The sequence below is a fragment of the Typopeltis vanoorti genome, chromosome 12, assembly GCF_054136105.1.
Source record: "Typopeltis vanoorti isolate ZY-2024b chromosome 12, IOZ_Tvanoo_1.0, whole genome shotgun sequence".
Taxonomy (NCBI): Eukaryota; Metazoa; Arthropoda; class Arachnida; order Uropygi; family Thelyphonidae; genus Typopeltis; species Typopeltis vanoorti.
Genome location: NC_143560.1, coordinates 96,500,626 through 96,517,212, shown reverse-complemented (window position 1 = coordinate 96,517,212; position 16,587 = coordinate 96,500,626). Strand labels below are relative to the sequence as shown.

Below are 16,587 nucleotides of genomic sequence, written 5' to 3'. Positions count from 1 at the left end.
TATCTTTCCTAGGACAAATTTCTGTTGCACTGTATTGGAATTATGGAATGTAGATTACAAGGAGATTGAAAGTGTGTGGACTGCAAGCACTGGTAAACAGAGGAAAGAGAGGTGATATTCTACAGGTCTATAAACTTTTGAAAGAGCATTATAGGATATTGGTTGACAAAATTTTTCATTATATGGAAGGTGGGGGAGAAGACAAAAAGTATCCATGGAAGTTAAGTTTGTGTGTGGTTAAACAAGGAGTGAGAGATAGATTTTTCTCTAATAGAACCATGAGTGAGTGAGTGGAACAGAACAGTGAAACAGTTTGCCTACTGAAGTAGTGAGTGCATTTAGTGTGAATGAGTTTAAGAGAGGGTATGTAAATTGGTGTGAGTGATGTATGGCCTCCTTCAATGAGTTCTTGACTCCCTAAAGATATGCAGGCAGCAGTGTTTGATTAATAGGAGGAGAGGTGATATGACTGAGAATTTGAGAACTGTTGAGAGATAGTTACAGGGTTTGACACTGGGGAGTTCTTTTGTATGACAGGAAGGAGTAAGGACAAGGGACCATCTCTGGGAGTTATAAATTGAAGTGGTGAGTAAGAAGGTGAGGAGTGGAATTTTTGCATGGAGAGTGGTTGGACCTTGGAATGCATTGCCTGAAGGGTAGTGAGAGAACAAACAGTGATTGAGTTTAAGGAATGGTATGATAGACTTTGTGGTGTTTAAGATGGGCCTCCTGCGATGAGTATAATGATGCCATTGAGGTCTTGAATAATAATAATAATTTCATAATTCATGTATTTTTCCCTATCCTCTTTATCTGCTTAATATAGTCTGGCATTGCCATTAGCAGTTAAGTCTCAGAGACTCATGATTTCTTTCCCCTCAACTGATCATGCCACAGTATATCATCAGTATGTTTAATGAGTTCTCATAATTTTGCTTTGCAGATTGACATATCTCTTTTCTTCAGTGAAATCTACACCTGCATGGCCACCTCACATGTCTTAAAGCACATGATTATGCTCACCAAATGGTGGCATTATAGGTAATTTCTATCACTGTATAAGACGTTATCACTAAATCGAACATTCACATCCTTTTTGTTGCCTCCACAATGTGTTATACTAACAAGTAATCCTAAGGAACCAAAGAACCTCATTCTGCTGACTCACGTGTTTTTCCTGCATCCATAGTTATAGCTGCCAATGGCTCATCATTACAGAAAGCAGTTTAAGGTAGGCATGTGCAGGGTAATGCTAGCTTTCTCAATGAATCAGTAAAATCCATGGAGATCATAAAGCCTATATTAATAATCTTAAAAGCCTGAAAAAAAATCTAAACATAATATGTTAACAAAAATTTGAACTAGTTAAGTTTCTCAATCTCAGTTGCACTTTCTCTTTTTGGGATAGTAAGTTTTTAAAATTGTTGTTAGCCTTGTTCTGTTTCATTCTCTTTTCAAGGTACAGTACATCTAAAGGTAGAAGTAGGTTTATTCATAAATATATTATGTTACATTATCAAAATAAAGGAAGAACAGTGAAGGTGTGTCCTTCCTGTAGTTTACTAAAATAAGTGTGTTTCTCTGATTCCTTCTTTTGCTAAGAGAATTGTTTGAAAAAAAAAAAAATTAGTTCTAACATTTGTTGCAATATGAGTAGGTATTTATCTGCTTGGTACATAAGGAATTTGGAAGATTGTCGTAATTTACTTGTTTAATATATATAAAACTGAGTAAATTATGAGTTATACCACATAATATATAGTAATGGAAAAGTTGGTTAAAGGCAGAGTTCAGAAATCAGTGGATAAAAATATGCTGCAGTATGGGAAAGGAGGGGGGGGGAAGCATAGCTTTGTGAAGGAGATAACTTGCTTAGTAATTTACTCATTTTCTATAATAACATGACAGCTGAATTGGATAAGGAAAATGGTTGAGCCATGATATTGAAATGCTGGACTTGGTAAAAACGTTTTCCAGGATTCCACATAAAATTCCATTATATAAACTGGAGCAAATGGCAATAAATGATGTAAAGCTGGTGACTTGGATATGAGTGTGGCTAATGAGCAGTCATCACACAGAAATATACAGAAGTCAAGTCAAGAAGTTTGGTGAATAGTGGTATGTCACAGAGCTATGTACTTGGACCGCTGTTGTTTAATTTGCATGTTAATAATGCTGGAAATGATCTGATGGGAAATAGTCAGTTATTCTGTTTGCTGATGATGGTAAGTTGGCTAAAGTAATAGTTAATTAAGTGATATAGAGATCCTGCACAATGACTTAAGTGGGACGATAGTTTACGAAAAGGATATTAGTTGCCAGTTCAATTTGGCAAAATGCAATGCTATGCACTTTGGGATAAAAAGATTGCAAGTTGTGTATTAGAATCCCATAACTTGACTAAAGAAAACTGATGAGGCTAGAGATTTGGGGGCAATGATATATAAGAGAGTTGAAGTTCAGAGGATATGTTGCAAAAGTTGGCAAAATAGCTCAAAGGCTCACTTGGGCATTGAAGAACACATTGGGAAGCAGAGATAAATTATCCCTCTTTATTAGCCTCTAATACAACCCTATCTTGACTACTGTCCACAGATTTGGTCATCTGGGTTCCTTGGGGATGAGAAGGTGGTGGTGGAGAGGATCCAAAGGCAAGATGGCAAATGGTTTATGGGGTGCTCTGTAGGAGAATGGAGTGAAGGTTTATGGATTACAAAATTTGGTTGATAGATGATAAAGAGGGAATATGACAAGAAAATATGAGTTACTAAAGGGATTTATAGGATATATGCAAAAGAAAATTTTCAAAATACAGTATGTGATAAAGGATAGAATAAGAGATCACCTGAACAGAATGAGTTGCCAGAGGCGAATGTGAGCTTTGTCAGCAAATGACATAAGTGCGACAGGCATTGTATCAATGATAGCTGGCATGCCCCTCCTGTAATGAGTCTCTAGACTCCATAGAAATGCCCAAGTCATAATAATAATAATTTGAAGATTTTCAAATCACAGAACATTCTTTCTTTTCTGACAATAAGTTAGGAAAAAATATCAGTAACTTTTTTGGAAATAAATAGGCAGCAGATTGGATTCCCACATCTTCTGTTGAGGGTGCACTTCATAATAATTCTCATTATTAATATTAATAAATTAACTATTAATTTAATGACACTTAACAATATAATGAATTTTATGTACAGCAATACTGTATTATTCTTTATATCCACAATTAATTTTTTTTGCTGTTACTGTGAAGGTTGGTTCCAAAATATTGTTCCAACAGCAAATACTACAGTCAATTTGTAGTATTTGCTGTTGGACCATTAGAAAAATATACAATATAGAATATAAAAATGACTCGCTATTTGTATAGGAAAAGATGAAGTAAAAGTTCATTATATATATATATATATGTGTGTGTGTGTGTGTGTGTTTGTGTGCAATTCATTGTTTCTGCACAGCCAAGGACAATTTCTTCCATCGTTCGCTTAGAACTAGGATTGCCGCGCTTTTTAAAAAATTTTTTTATTATTATTTTTTAATGCGCAAGTGTAAATAAAACTTGTATTGGCATCAGGCGAGCACGAACAAGAAGAGTCCGATAAAATAAAACATGTACCCATCTCACTGTCAAACTTGTTTGAACAGGAAGAAAGTTGCACTTTATTTTGCCATCTACTTACGATGCGTCATACTTCTAATTTATAATTTCAGTTCTCCAATCAATCCACTTATGTTGAAATTGGCGGGTAATATACACTTCCTGTTTCGTAAAGATTAAGCATCGTATAACCGGTGTTGAACATGTGGGTTAGGGGATTATAAACTTAGGGGAGAAAGGTAGTTATATTATTATTCTATACTTTTTTAACAGTCCGTCCTTTTTCTCTCTTGAGAAGAATGTTTGTGTTTAACATTTTTTAAGTTCGTTCGTCCATCAGTCATGTTTTGTCTTAATCAAGTTTGTGGAACAGCAGAAAACAGGAAGTACATGTTTCTGCTGTTCCACAAACTTGATTAAGACAAAACATGACTATCTCTATAGGAAAAGATGAAGTAAAAGAAAACACATCGTCAAGTGTTTTCTTTATAAGAAAAAAAGGGATGTCTTCTTCTCCGATTTTAACTTGCTCCTTTTAGGATATAAGAAAACTATAGCAAAATTCCGTCGTATAATTAATATTCTCAAACGCTTAAAACGTAAAAGTTGGCTTACCATCATTAGAAAAGTTAGGATATCAGGTTTATGTTAATTGATATTATAGAGAAAATATTGATAAATAAATGATTCATTATTACTCAATGTGCGGAAACCACCATTCAAACATGTAACGACAAGCCAGTTTCATTTATTTACTGTATTTTGTTAATATCATTTCAGCGAATGAAAATTGTTTCTCCCCCCCCCCCCCCCTATATATTTTTTCTTTTTTGCTTACTTGACGTAGACGTCATACAGTTTAAATCTCATTGGTGGGGATAAAACGCGGGATTTTTATGGGTTTATATGAAAGGAGAAAGACGCGGGTTCCTTCAGTCGTGTTTTCGGTTTAATAAAAATTGTTACCGTGTTTTCAATATACTATACAGATATGAACAAAGTACTATTTTCTGATAATGCTCGCTCATCATCCGCAAACCTGAAGTGTAATTTATGGAATGGTCGATCTGAAGATAAAGAGAACAAGGTTACTATTTTGGTTAAGTTTTCTATTATATTGCAGTTCTGTATGATATGATTTCTCTTATAACAAAAGACTGCGAAAACTGCGGTTAAAGAATTTAATAATTGATTGTCACGGGCAATTGAATTAAGGTTAACTTTCACGTTTCTTTGGATTGCATTATTATCTACAAATTTAGAAATTATATTATTATTATACAAACACTTGGAGTCAAAGACATCGAGCGATTTTATATGAAGATTTTAATATAATTTTTAACCTAATTTCTAATCGCATTTAGTAGATGTGTGTGTATGTATGTATAAACATACACGCACGCAAATATAAGTTTTAGAGCAGAATAATTAAAATCAAGAGCATTCTTTGATTGTATGTTTCTAGCGTCCAGTTTAATTTTGAGAGGAGCGAGTCGGAAATATCCGAAAGTAACTTATGAATAGTTTTTTTTTTTTTTTTACTAAAGATATTTAATTTTGTAATAATTATAATAAAAAAGCATATATGGGTTTTATTTAACTAAAAATTCATCGCCCCCGTTGTTCCTCCAAACAAAGCGTATTGTTTTAACTCTTATGTTGAGTTTGTTGTTTTTTTGTATTTTTAAACTGTTCTTGTAATACCACTGACGATGGTCTGCTATTTCCAGACCGAAATATTTGGTTAAATAAATATCTTTCTTGTGATTACGTGATTATATCATTCAGTCTTATGTTGAGTGTTTCACTCAAATATTATTTCCAATAATAATACATTATAAATTGTAAGGGAGAGGAAGTATATTCTAGTGCATATGCAGAAAGAATTTCATTCCAGTAGTTTTCATTGAATCATATTTCTTTATTCTGTCTAGGAGGCTACTCCTTTGCGTAGAGGAGGAAAGGTGTTGCACGAAATTCAGCAAGTAAGTGTTTTCAGTAATGACAAAGAGGAAGTTGCAGAACTTTTAAAAGAATTGAATGCAATTATATTCTTTCCATGTAACTTATACCGAGTTGTTAAATTCTGTTTACTTTGTTTTATTTTCCTGCTGATCATATGTTACTGGAAGAATTACTGATCTGTTTGCTTGAAAATGTGATGTTTTGACCATTCATAACATTAATACATTTTTGTCACCCCCCCTTTTTTTTGACGGTATACAGTCAAATTTTAGTTTTGTTACAAAATAATATAAAAATTATTTTTTATGCAGGAAAAGAAAATATGCTCCTGCACATTTATCACTCTTTCAAGTATAAGGAAAACTAACTTTTACCTTCTATGCCAAATATATGTATACATCAGAGAGCTTCGGTGTCCTAAAATATTGCACGGTTTGTTCTTCTTTCAGGTTCTTTTAAATTATCCTGGGAGGAGTCTGTGTATCCTATTTCACTTACATTGCTTATGTTTATTACTGGTTTAAAAAATGTGACCCACATATTTATGGAAAATAAGTTGGACATTTCTTGTGAAATGTGGAAGCAGTGACAAGTTTCTTGCCACAAACCTATGAATAGTTTGCTCATTTCATTCCTGATGATAGAATGACATTGATCAGGAATGAAATAAGGAGTGGCAGATGCATTTACTACTCAGCAGTAAATGTAAGTAAGAGCTATTTTTGCTAGAATCTTGGAAACATTGTTGAATCTTTAATAGCGAACAAAATTCTGCACAGTAGGATTTTGTAGGCTAAGAATACATTCACAGTAGATAGTTTGTTTCAAAAAACCCAAAACACAAATATAAGTATATTATTGACCTCAAAAGATTTGCACTCTTATAGTGTGATTTCTGCTATTATATTAAACTGGAGATCTTGTAATAAAAACTGTTAAAGCACTGGACGAAAAATGGATGTACTTTTCAGTATGTAGCCAAACAGAAAGGATGGTATTTGTTAGACTGCTAATTAGGTATGTATTAAAGGATGAAAAACTGGAGGTCTGGAAATGGTTCAGAGATATTGTTGCAGTTTTTAGGACAACAATACAGCTCAATCATAAAGAACTAGTTGATTTATATATATATATATATATGTATATATTTTTTTTTTTTTTTTTGCAAGTGTCATCCATGGAAGGTTGTAAACCTGTTTTCATTAGAATACTATGATGCACTTCTCTTTCCTGCAAATCCTGCACAAAGTAGCAAGAATGGAAAATGGAATGCCATTGTAATGGGGGAAACTAATGTTAGTAATTATAAAGAGATACTTAATCAGTTAAATTACTAAAAATATACTTTTTTTTATTGCTAAGTGATTTCCTATCATTGAGCAAAGTAAAATAGACAAGAATTTATATTCTTGTTTTTACTCCTATGCCTAAGTAAACAGTTTGCAGATGACTTCATATCAATTGCCTTAACCTGTAATGCAAAACACATTTCCTTTTCGGATGCATATATTATTATGCATTATGAAAAGTGTGGCTACTCAGACCAGTTTAAACCTTTTATTGAGGTCTCCTCAGTGGGAGCTAGACCAAGGAAGAGATACTGAGTTTAAATTAATGTGGAAGTCATATTTTCATGAAGATATTTCACGCACACAGTTTGTCTGTTTATGCTTCAGTGTAGGATTAATGACATTTATATTATTAACTTATTAATAATACAGTGGTATTGTTGGATCCTACTTCTTCTCAATCTATACTTTGGATCCGATATTTAGTTATTACGATGTTCTTAACTAGTTGACAGGTTGCAAGTTGATTTCTAATTCAAATATAGAGAAAATTTATATTTAAAGACTGCGCCACTCTATATCTGAATTAGTTCAAGAACTGAAGAAAAACCAACTCACAACTATCTCTCCTTTTAGATGTTAATATTATATATACTGGCCGAGAATATTTATCTTACTTAATTTACCTGCTTTGGTTCGAATATTTTATGAATGGTGCAGTAAAAGAGATTCAGGCAAAATACAACTTTTGATTAACAAAAACAAACATTTAATTTTAAAATCACAAATTTTACACTTAACTTCAATTCAGTAATTAAGATATCATAAACATTTTAACTCCTCAGATAATTTCAATCATTCAACTCATATAATGGTAAATCTATTATCTCTAAAATACAGTCTTCACAGTTCCTTAAGTTCCAAATACAACAAAAATTGCAGTAATACCTCTTCACAAACAAACACTTTTAAATTTACACTTTAGCTAACTTCCTCAATAGTTACTGTTAGTATAAGGAAATTCTAGGATGAAACTCTCGCACTTCTCTGTATAGGAATATTGATGGTTGGAATAATCTTACCAATAATCTTTTTTCTTAATAAACTTACACACAAACATTTTTTATAACTGTAAACACTTAAACAGTATACGGCACTCATTAAAATAATTCTTCTAAGCAATAACTGAATTAATCATCGGTCACAATACACATAAACAAACGTTGTTGCATAAAGTACTACTGATCACTCATGAAATAAGGCAACACACAATAATTCCTTAACTTGAGGTTTTATATGCACAGTTGTTCACTCTTCCAACATTAAATTAATTCTCTAGACAATACAATTCTAAACACAGCTATCGGTAAACTTCAATTTTACAGCCTCTACTTTTCTCCAGTTACGCCGTGCTTTGCTTCAAGGTTCCGTATGTCCTTGAAAGGTTGGCGTTGAAATTAAATCTCAACTCAAGTATTGCTAGTTTATTTAGTAGTCACTCAGCTGTCTTCCGTAGCTATAATTGTTATTCTACAACTTATTAGCTAACCGCCTCTCGACTAGTAGACTTAAATTAGCTGCTTGAGTGACTTGCCGACTCGCTGTTATCGCACTGTGATTCCCGAATGCTCCGATTCCAACCTAATGCTAATCCTCTCCTTTCTCTCTCTCTCTCTTCATTCCTTAATAATTTCAGCGTTCATTGCTTATATATCCCTTCTTTGCACCTAAATTGTTCTCGTGATCTCCCTTTACTAAAACTCTTTTCAATAAACCTTCTCCTCATGTGGTGTTCCAAAACGTGCTTGCTCACTTACATACCTCTCCATGACAACCAAACAAAATATAATAAAATTGAGGTATTGCATAACACTAAATTTCTACAAATAGGAATAAATAAGGAATATTTACATTTCAATTAATGCTCAGTTAAATTATCAAATACAAGTTCTTATAATATTAACATAGTAATAAATAAAATAGCTTAATAATATATAATATAGTCGTTTCGTTATTAATACATATATCTTTGATTAATTAATTAAATATTAGATAAAATTAAAGGTAGTTATATGAATATTAAATTATAAACAAGTGAATTACATTAAATAATATTTACAAGTCTAGCCTATGTGATGGAAGATCATGTTGGATTCTGAAGCAAATAATAATTATTTAAATCTCTATATATTCAGAATCCAACAGTATCTCACTAATCCAAACTAATAACCGTGCTCGCTCGGAGTAGTGAAATTTCCCTCAAGAGACAACAATAACTAGCGTTTAAGACAAAAATAATCAGATTCTAATGGTCCATCAATTTAATCCTGTAAATAAATGAAGTAACTGATAGAAAAAAGCTACTGTACTGTAATGTAAAACTTAAAAAATAATACAGTACACAAGTTTATTTTTGTAAAAATAGTTTGTATGTACCTGTATTGTTGAGGATTCTGATTTAATAAAATTGCATAGTTCAGTACATAACTTAATTTGTGTAAAAAAAAAAAAAAAAAAAAAAAAAAAAAAAAATTTCTTGTACACAACACAAAAAAAAGTTTCACAAAATAACAAAAAGTTTTTTTTTATTTCTTTGTAAAAAAAAAGTCACTGATTTTCTTTTGCTTCTTGGAAGCTAAACTTTTTTCGAATGCTTCTTCTCGGAGTTGCATTAACAATAAAATTTTGTGGAATGGCGTATCATTCTGCTTAGCCCATTCTATACACATCGAAACTGTCAACTGTCTCTCCATGTTTTATTTTTTTTTCTTTGCGTTCTTTATCATCTTCTAATTCATTCTGTAACGTCATATTTATAATTTCAGCATCTGATTTGATTTCGAATTCACTTTTCGGTTCTACCTGTATTCCATTCCATAACATCTGTTTGTGAAATTTCAACATCTGGATTTATATTTTTAACCAAATTATGCACATTTTGAATTTTCTCTTTCTGTGTATCACTGTAGTTATCTTGGTAAATTCTAGAAGACCACAGGTTTTTTTTTTTTTCATGCCGCTCAAATTGCTTAGGTTCGACGGCTTTCCAAGCAGCATCAACTGAGAATGCTACATCCTTCAAATTTATATTTTTTATTGATGTGGTAACATCATTTTGGGAAATTACATTTAAAAACAGGTCTTTACGATATTTTAATTTAATGGATTGTATTATGTTATGATTCCATTAGTTGCAACAATGGAGTACAGTTTGTAGGCAAAAACATAGCCGTAAAATTTCCGTCCTCACTAATCAGTTCATCTGCCGGAGGATGTCCAGGACAGTTATCCAATAATAAAAGTAAGTGCTTTCTGTTCTAAATTCTGGGATTTTAAATAAGTTTTAACAGATGCCACGAAATCATTGTGAAACCAGTTTGAAAAAGTTCAACATCCATCTGTCTTTGACGTTGACTTCGGTACAAAACCGAAAGGCAGCAGTTCTTAAATGGTCTTGGGTTTTTTGATTTTCCAGTCATAAGTGACTTTAATTTATGTTTTCCTGAGGCATTTGCACAAGGCATGATCGTGACACGCTCTTTGGACATATTTTGACCGGGCGCTGAGGCTTCATTTCTGTGAACTACAGTTTTTCTCTGGTTACAACCTTGAACAAAGACCACTTTCGGCCGCATTATAAATTTGATCATTGGTTAAATTTAATTCAAGAATTTTTTTCTAAAAAAGCTTTTTGGAATGGTTTCAAGGCGGAAATGTCAGTAGACAGTTTTCCCCCCGATATTGAGAGATACCCAATACCGTGGCATTCAAATTTTTCTAGCCAACCATCACTTGCTTTGAATTTCTGATCCAGGTAAATTTGTGAATGGAAATGGTTAGCTTTCTGCTTTAAAATGGAGATGGGAGTATGACGACTTCTTTCTTGAAGAAACCACTTGTTTTCAGATTTGTCTCTTAAAGACCAAGCAAGGCTTGGTCCTTCCTTTGTGGTTGAAACATAAGTAGAAATCCTTTTTTTTTTTACTGATTATAGATTTGCTGACATTGTATTCGGTAGCAAGTTGTATGGCCGTTTCACCCTTCTTTTCCAGACACTGAATTGTTTTTTGTTTTACACTTATCCAACAATGATAACGTTGTGTTTTCTTTTGGTAGTGTAAAATTTTTAGATTTCTATCTTTTATTTATTATTTACTTATGGACTAATGTTACTGTGCCTTTTTTGTAATATTTCTATCTTAAATCTATCTATCTATTTCTTTAGACTTTCTTCTATATTCTCATTTGTTACCTTTATTATTCTTTATCCTTATCTGTTACCTTACTATATACTCAGTCAATCTTAATTCCTTTTTCTCTACTTTCAGCATATTATACTTGAGATTTCTAGAAATGTATTTGATTATTCCAGACTGCACCACTAAAATTTTCTAATTGGCATAAGAAATTGTTTATACCTCCAGTAAAACACCTCTATATAGTTAATTACATTCGTGGCTAACTCCTAACTTAAAATTCGTACCAAGGTTTAATTTCTTTCCCGCTTACAGGATCGGATTTTATTTGAGAACAGTGCAGTTGCTAAAAAGATCAGACGGCACTTCTTATAAATAAAACAAACATATTTATTCACACTAAGACAAAAATACAATGTATACACTTAAATGATGTTATTATCATTTCCTCTCAAAGTTAAGCATCGAAATTAAAACAATACATAGGACAACTCTTAGGCATGTTATAAGCATCAAATACATAAATCATCAAACAATTAATTCTGTATATATCAAATAACTATCAGCCCATTTACAATCTAGGAATTATCATGCTTTGACAAGTAAAAATCTCCAATTCTAACTTTCACAAAAAGAATGTAACACTCACTTAGCAATCAACCTTTCACACCATTACAATTCTATATTCTATAATTTTCTTATCAACTCTTTTTAACCATTTCAATGTAATACAATGCAAGCTTAAAATTTCATTAACATCTTTTTAATTACTCTAAAAGCAGATTTACTCCATACGAATTAGTTTTCAACCTATTACATCTCTCAATCCTACGAATTCAGTCTATCCAAAACAGTCTTTCACATCATAAATTAAGAGAAAGTTTTCAACAAAAACATTCAACTCACATTAATTCTTTCATAGACACAATTGCACTTTATTCGTATCTTCTCTTCGGGCTTATTCTGGATCCCCCCTCTATTGTTACGGCTTGCTCTATCGCTTCAGACGCATCATGGACACCGTGTTCTCCTCTGGAATTACTCACAGGGCTGGAGCGCGATCTTTCGATGTAGTAGGCACTCGGACGTAGGGTCATCTTGGTCCTGGGCCGCTGGTCGCTCTACAATGTTTTGCCTCCGATTCCCCTCCATGACTTCATCTGGGATTGTACGTAGGCCATGGATCGATTCCCCTCTTTTCTCCTGGCATCACATCTCTCCAAGTCGATTCACCTTAGATCAGCATAGCATAACAGCTTCTGATGTATACCCCCCCCCCTTCTGCTATCGACCTTGATGGCGGTGTCGGACTGCTTTGGTTACAGTGGGTTTCCATTCTACCCTATACAACTACCACCTTAAATACAGATATACTGAATATTTGTATTTAAGGTGGTAGTGGTTGGAGATTGTGATTTGTGCTTTGCTGGGTTTGTCAAATGAAAGGGAGGAATGCAACATGCTGTCATCAGCAAAACTATATATCAGGTTGGTAGTTTGCTGGAGTAAATCATTTATATATATAGGATTAGGATGGGTGAGATAACAGAGCCTTATGGAACCCTGCATTGGTTGTATACTTAGAAGATAAGTGACTGTCCACTATCACCCAAATTGAGCGACCAGTCAAAAAGCTGACGGTCCAAGTGCAGAAAGCAGGGGATAGACCAAATGATGGAAGTTTGCTTAACAGGCCTATGTGCCAGATCCAGTCAGAGGCCTTTGAGATTTCAAGAGCAACAACCACTGGACTCAAATGTTTCATGATATTTGTCCATATGTGGGTGACATAAGTGAGTACATCACCTGTTGACCGATAATGGCAAAACCCATATTGGTGGTCATTTTATTAGCTAAGTTTTTGAGATTTCAGTTGGGTGTCGATTGCTCTTTCCATTACTTTGGAAAGAACTGGAGTAAGAGAAATTAGACAGTTCGTGGGCATTGATTTGTCTCCCTTTTAAGGGATTGGTTGAACATGAGCTAATTTCTATACTGCAGGGTATACATCATTGGAATAAGAGTGTAAAAAGACAACACAGAATAGAAGTCAGCTCTTGAGCACAGACCTTTATGGCAATTGGAGGAATGCTATCAGGGCTAGGAGACTTCTTGGTATCCAATATGAGCAAAATTCTCTTGATCTCTTTTTGGTGAAAAGACACATGGACATTGATGGGAGGTTTGATTTTGAGAGCGCATGGGAGGGTTGGGGGAATTTACCAAAATCAGCATTATAGGAATTAGAGAAGTAGGAAGCCAAGAGATTGCTGTTTTCTGTGGGTAATATGTAACAGTGAGCACAGGTTGTGACCAAACCAATGGCTTTGGTTAAAGACAAGAATGCATGGCTGCCATATGGGTAGGATGTAGGTTTCCTGTTTTTAGCTCTTTCAAAGTCATTTTTTATGATGTGTGGATAGTTTTCTTGCAACTATTTTGGACTTTGGTATAGGTGGATGGACTTTTGGATGCAAGCCAGTAAAGTATACTCACTTCTTTTGTACAGCTTTGGCACACCTCTGGGAGAACCAAGGCTTAGATAGGGGACAGGAACTTAGGGTGAAATTGGGGCTAAATGTTTCCTTGTCAATAAGAATTATTTTGGTGATACATTCAGCACGTAGGTTTGGGCCAGGTGGCTGCAAGTAGTAATCAATCTAAGGAAATGTGGCATATTAGTTGTATAGATCATCCCACTTGGCTTTCTTACATTGCCATATGATACATGGATGTGAGTGATGTTTGTTATTTCATAGAAGAGATTGGCATGAGATTGTGGTCTGAGCTATCTAGGGGACAGACTATATTAACAGTATACTTAGTTGGGTCACTAGTGAGGAAGAGGTCCAAGTTCTTCGGATAGTGGTTGGGGTTGTCTGATATTCAGGTAGGCATATGTACTATTTGTGTAAGGGCATTGGTGATGGCAAATGACAGCCTCTCTACCTGCTTATTGATTTTGTCCTGTGTAATTGAAGTAGGAGAGCCAGATGGTATTGTGAACATTAAAATCTCCAAGGAAAATAACCTCACTGTTAGGAAAGCTAATTGAAGGATATAGACTTTTAAGAAAAGGAAATCAAAAAAGATCAGAATGGTTTGTAGCATTAGGGAAGTGGTAGAGAGCAAATGAATTTGATAAAATGGGGTACAGGATTTTCAGCCAGAGCAGGTCAAAATCGGGAGATTCCAGGTTGGGCACTCATGGTATGTCTGAGTGAAGCGAACATATACACAAACCCCATCTTTTGGGACTAAAGGAGTCAGAGTGTAACTGAGAAAGTTGTTGAGATGAGTAGTGGTTGGGGGAGTAGAAATTTGGGTTTCTGTCAGGAAAAGTAAGTGGAGTTTTGTAGACTGGAGGTGGACATCGAGGTTTGGTATCTAATATGTAAGTATAACATCAAATAATGTTGTGATAATATCAGAATATTTATTGAATAAATCTCTGTTCAAGAGAATTATTTGGATAGAATGGATGAAAAGCTTTTTTTTCCAGCGAATCAGTTTGCTTTTTGACAAATAAGAACATTTGGCCTTGTCTGTCAGTTCTTGACATAACCTTGTTATAGTTCACAATTGGTAGTGGTTTATTTACTTTTTCCTCTTTTGTTTTCTACTTCTTCAAATGCATTTCCAAATTCTGCTCAGCTGTAACTTACATATGTTTTATCCTTCTACTTGCCTATCACCACTCAGGCAGTGTATCTGGCAGTGGCAGTTCTTTCTATTTTTTAAGTTTTAATTTTTATCTTTTGGAGTATTTTTTTTCTATCTATTCTTAACGTTTTGGTATAGTGACTTTTTCCAAGATTATCTTAGCCAAATGAAGACTATTATAATAGTTAACAATGCAAATGTGGTGACCAGCATTTAGCTTTCTAATAAATGTAAAACTGCTTTTTGTGCATGTTCTCTGCCTCCAAAATCAGATTTTTGGATTAGTTCTTTGGGAGTTTTTAACATAAAGTTTAATTCTGTATTAAAGCTTTTATTTTTGATGTACTAATGAAATGTTAATTGACCTCGCCAGAGGACCATGGATTCATCTAAGAAAAGTTCTTGACCTGGATAGTATACTTCCAACAACTTTTTATTGAAATAATTGGCAACTGGCCTTATTTTATATAACCGATCTTCTGGTTTAGGCTTACCTGGATTGGGATTTTTTGAAAAATGAAGTGAGTGCAATATCAGAAGAAACAAATTGACTCGTACTGATTGCAACATCTTTATTATGAAACAAAGACTCTTTCTTCCACTAATCTTGTAGCTTGTTCATTTTTACATTGCTCACATGCAAAAACACACCCCAAAATACTGACAAATCTGACAGTTATATCTTTCCATAAACAAATTTGGGATTGACCTTTGGTTTCTTTAGACAAGACTATTGTAGTGTTGTAATTGGTTTGGCCCACAACTTCCTGCAGAAATTCATCTGTCATTAAAAGAAAATAGTCAATTGTCTGTTACCATTTGGTAGAAGTAGAGACTCATTTTTAATAATGGGTAAAACTTCATGACAGGTGGATCACTTTGCCACTCAGCTTTATTTTCCTTTTGTAGTCAGCATTTTAGTATCTTTTTCATCTTTGTCATTTACTTTTGACAGTTTTTCTACTAAAATTGTGTCATTTTGAAATTTATTCTCATTCACTATTTTCTCACCCATCAGCTTCATAATCTGGCATGAAGTCCAAATCATTGTCAGAGTTCTCTGATATCTTTAATACTTCATCAATAGTATTTTTTTCCTTGTGCCTTGTTTTGGCTCAAATGAACCAGGCACAAGTTTAGTGTCTGCCATTTTTGATCAGTAGATTAAAAAACAACAACCATGCATGATAAAATATCGAATATGACCTGAAATTGACAAAGATTGACCTGTGGTGTATTGAAATTGGAAATCCTGCTGCTGCATTGTAGAAACCACAAGGGTGAGGTTTAAACTGCACATGCAGGCATATGAAAATGCATGCCATATAACTCTCCAGAATTACTGGAAATAGACTTAACTGAAATTCTAGATACAAACAAAGCATGCTAGTTGCAGGTGACCTGAATATCAAGCAGCCAGCTTGGAACAGCAGAACTAATAAAAACAGATGTTCCTTGTTTCCACCAGGAACATCATAATCCTAGGACCTACAAAAACCCATTTACTACAACATGGTAGGACTTTCTGACGTCTTTGATATAGCTATACTTCAAGAATGTCATGCAACGATACCAAATAGCTGAGATGGACAATCTCAGCTCTGACCACAACCTGGTTTTGCTCCAACTGTGAACTGTACAAAACTAATGACTCCTTTGCATGCAACCATTGGTATATACGGTATATTGGTATATACGGTATATACTTGAGAGCACTGACCCCCAAAGGTGTTATACCATAAAATAAATCTCTATCAAATTCCTGATATGTTCCCTCAAGGTGGTGTACATGATATTACAATAGTACTACATCAAAAAGTTACACCATTACTAACTTTGGATCAACAATTTCCTCCAAATTAATCTT

General features: G+C 33.8%; 1 protein-coding gene across 6 annotated transcripts in view; it reads left to right on the top strand.

The window, feature by feature from the left end:
- Positions 1–16,587, top strand: part of RnrS (ribonucleoside-diphosphate reductase subunit M2) — a 98,008-nt gene that overhangs the window by 46,926 nt on the left and 34,495 nt on the right. For 5 of the 6 annotated variants that reach the window (XM_090401312.1, XM_090401314.1, XM_090401316.1 and 2 more), the window contains exon 2: positions 5,542–5,592. In XM_090401312.1, the coding sequence (XP_090257438.1) occupies positions 5,542–5,592 (51 nt within the window). Of the gene's footprint in view, positions 1–4,505; positions 4,695–5,541; positions 5,593–16,587 lie in introns of those variants that run through there. The other variant, XM_090401313.1, reaches the window with a different exon arrangement.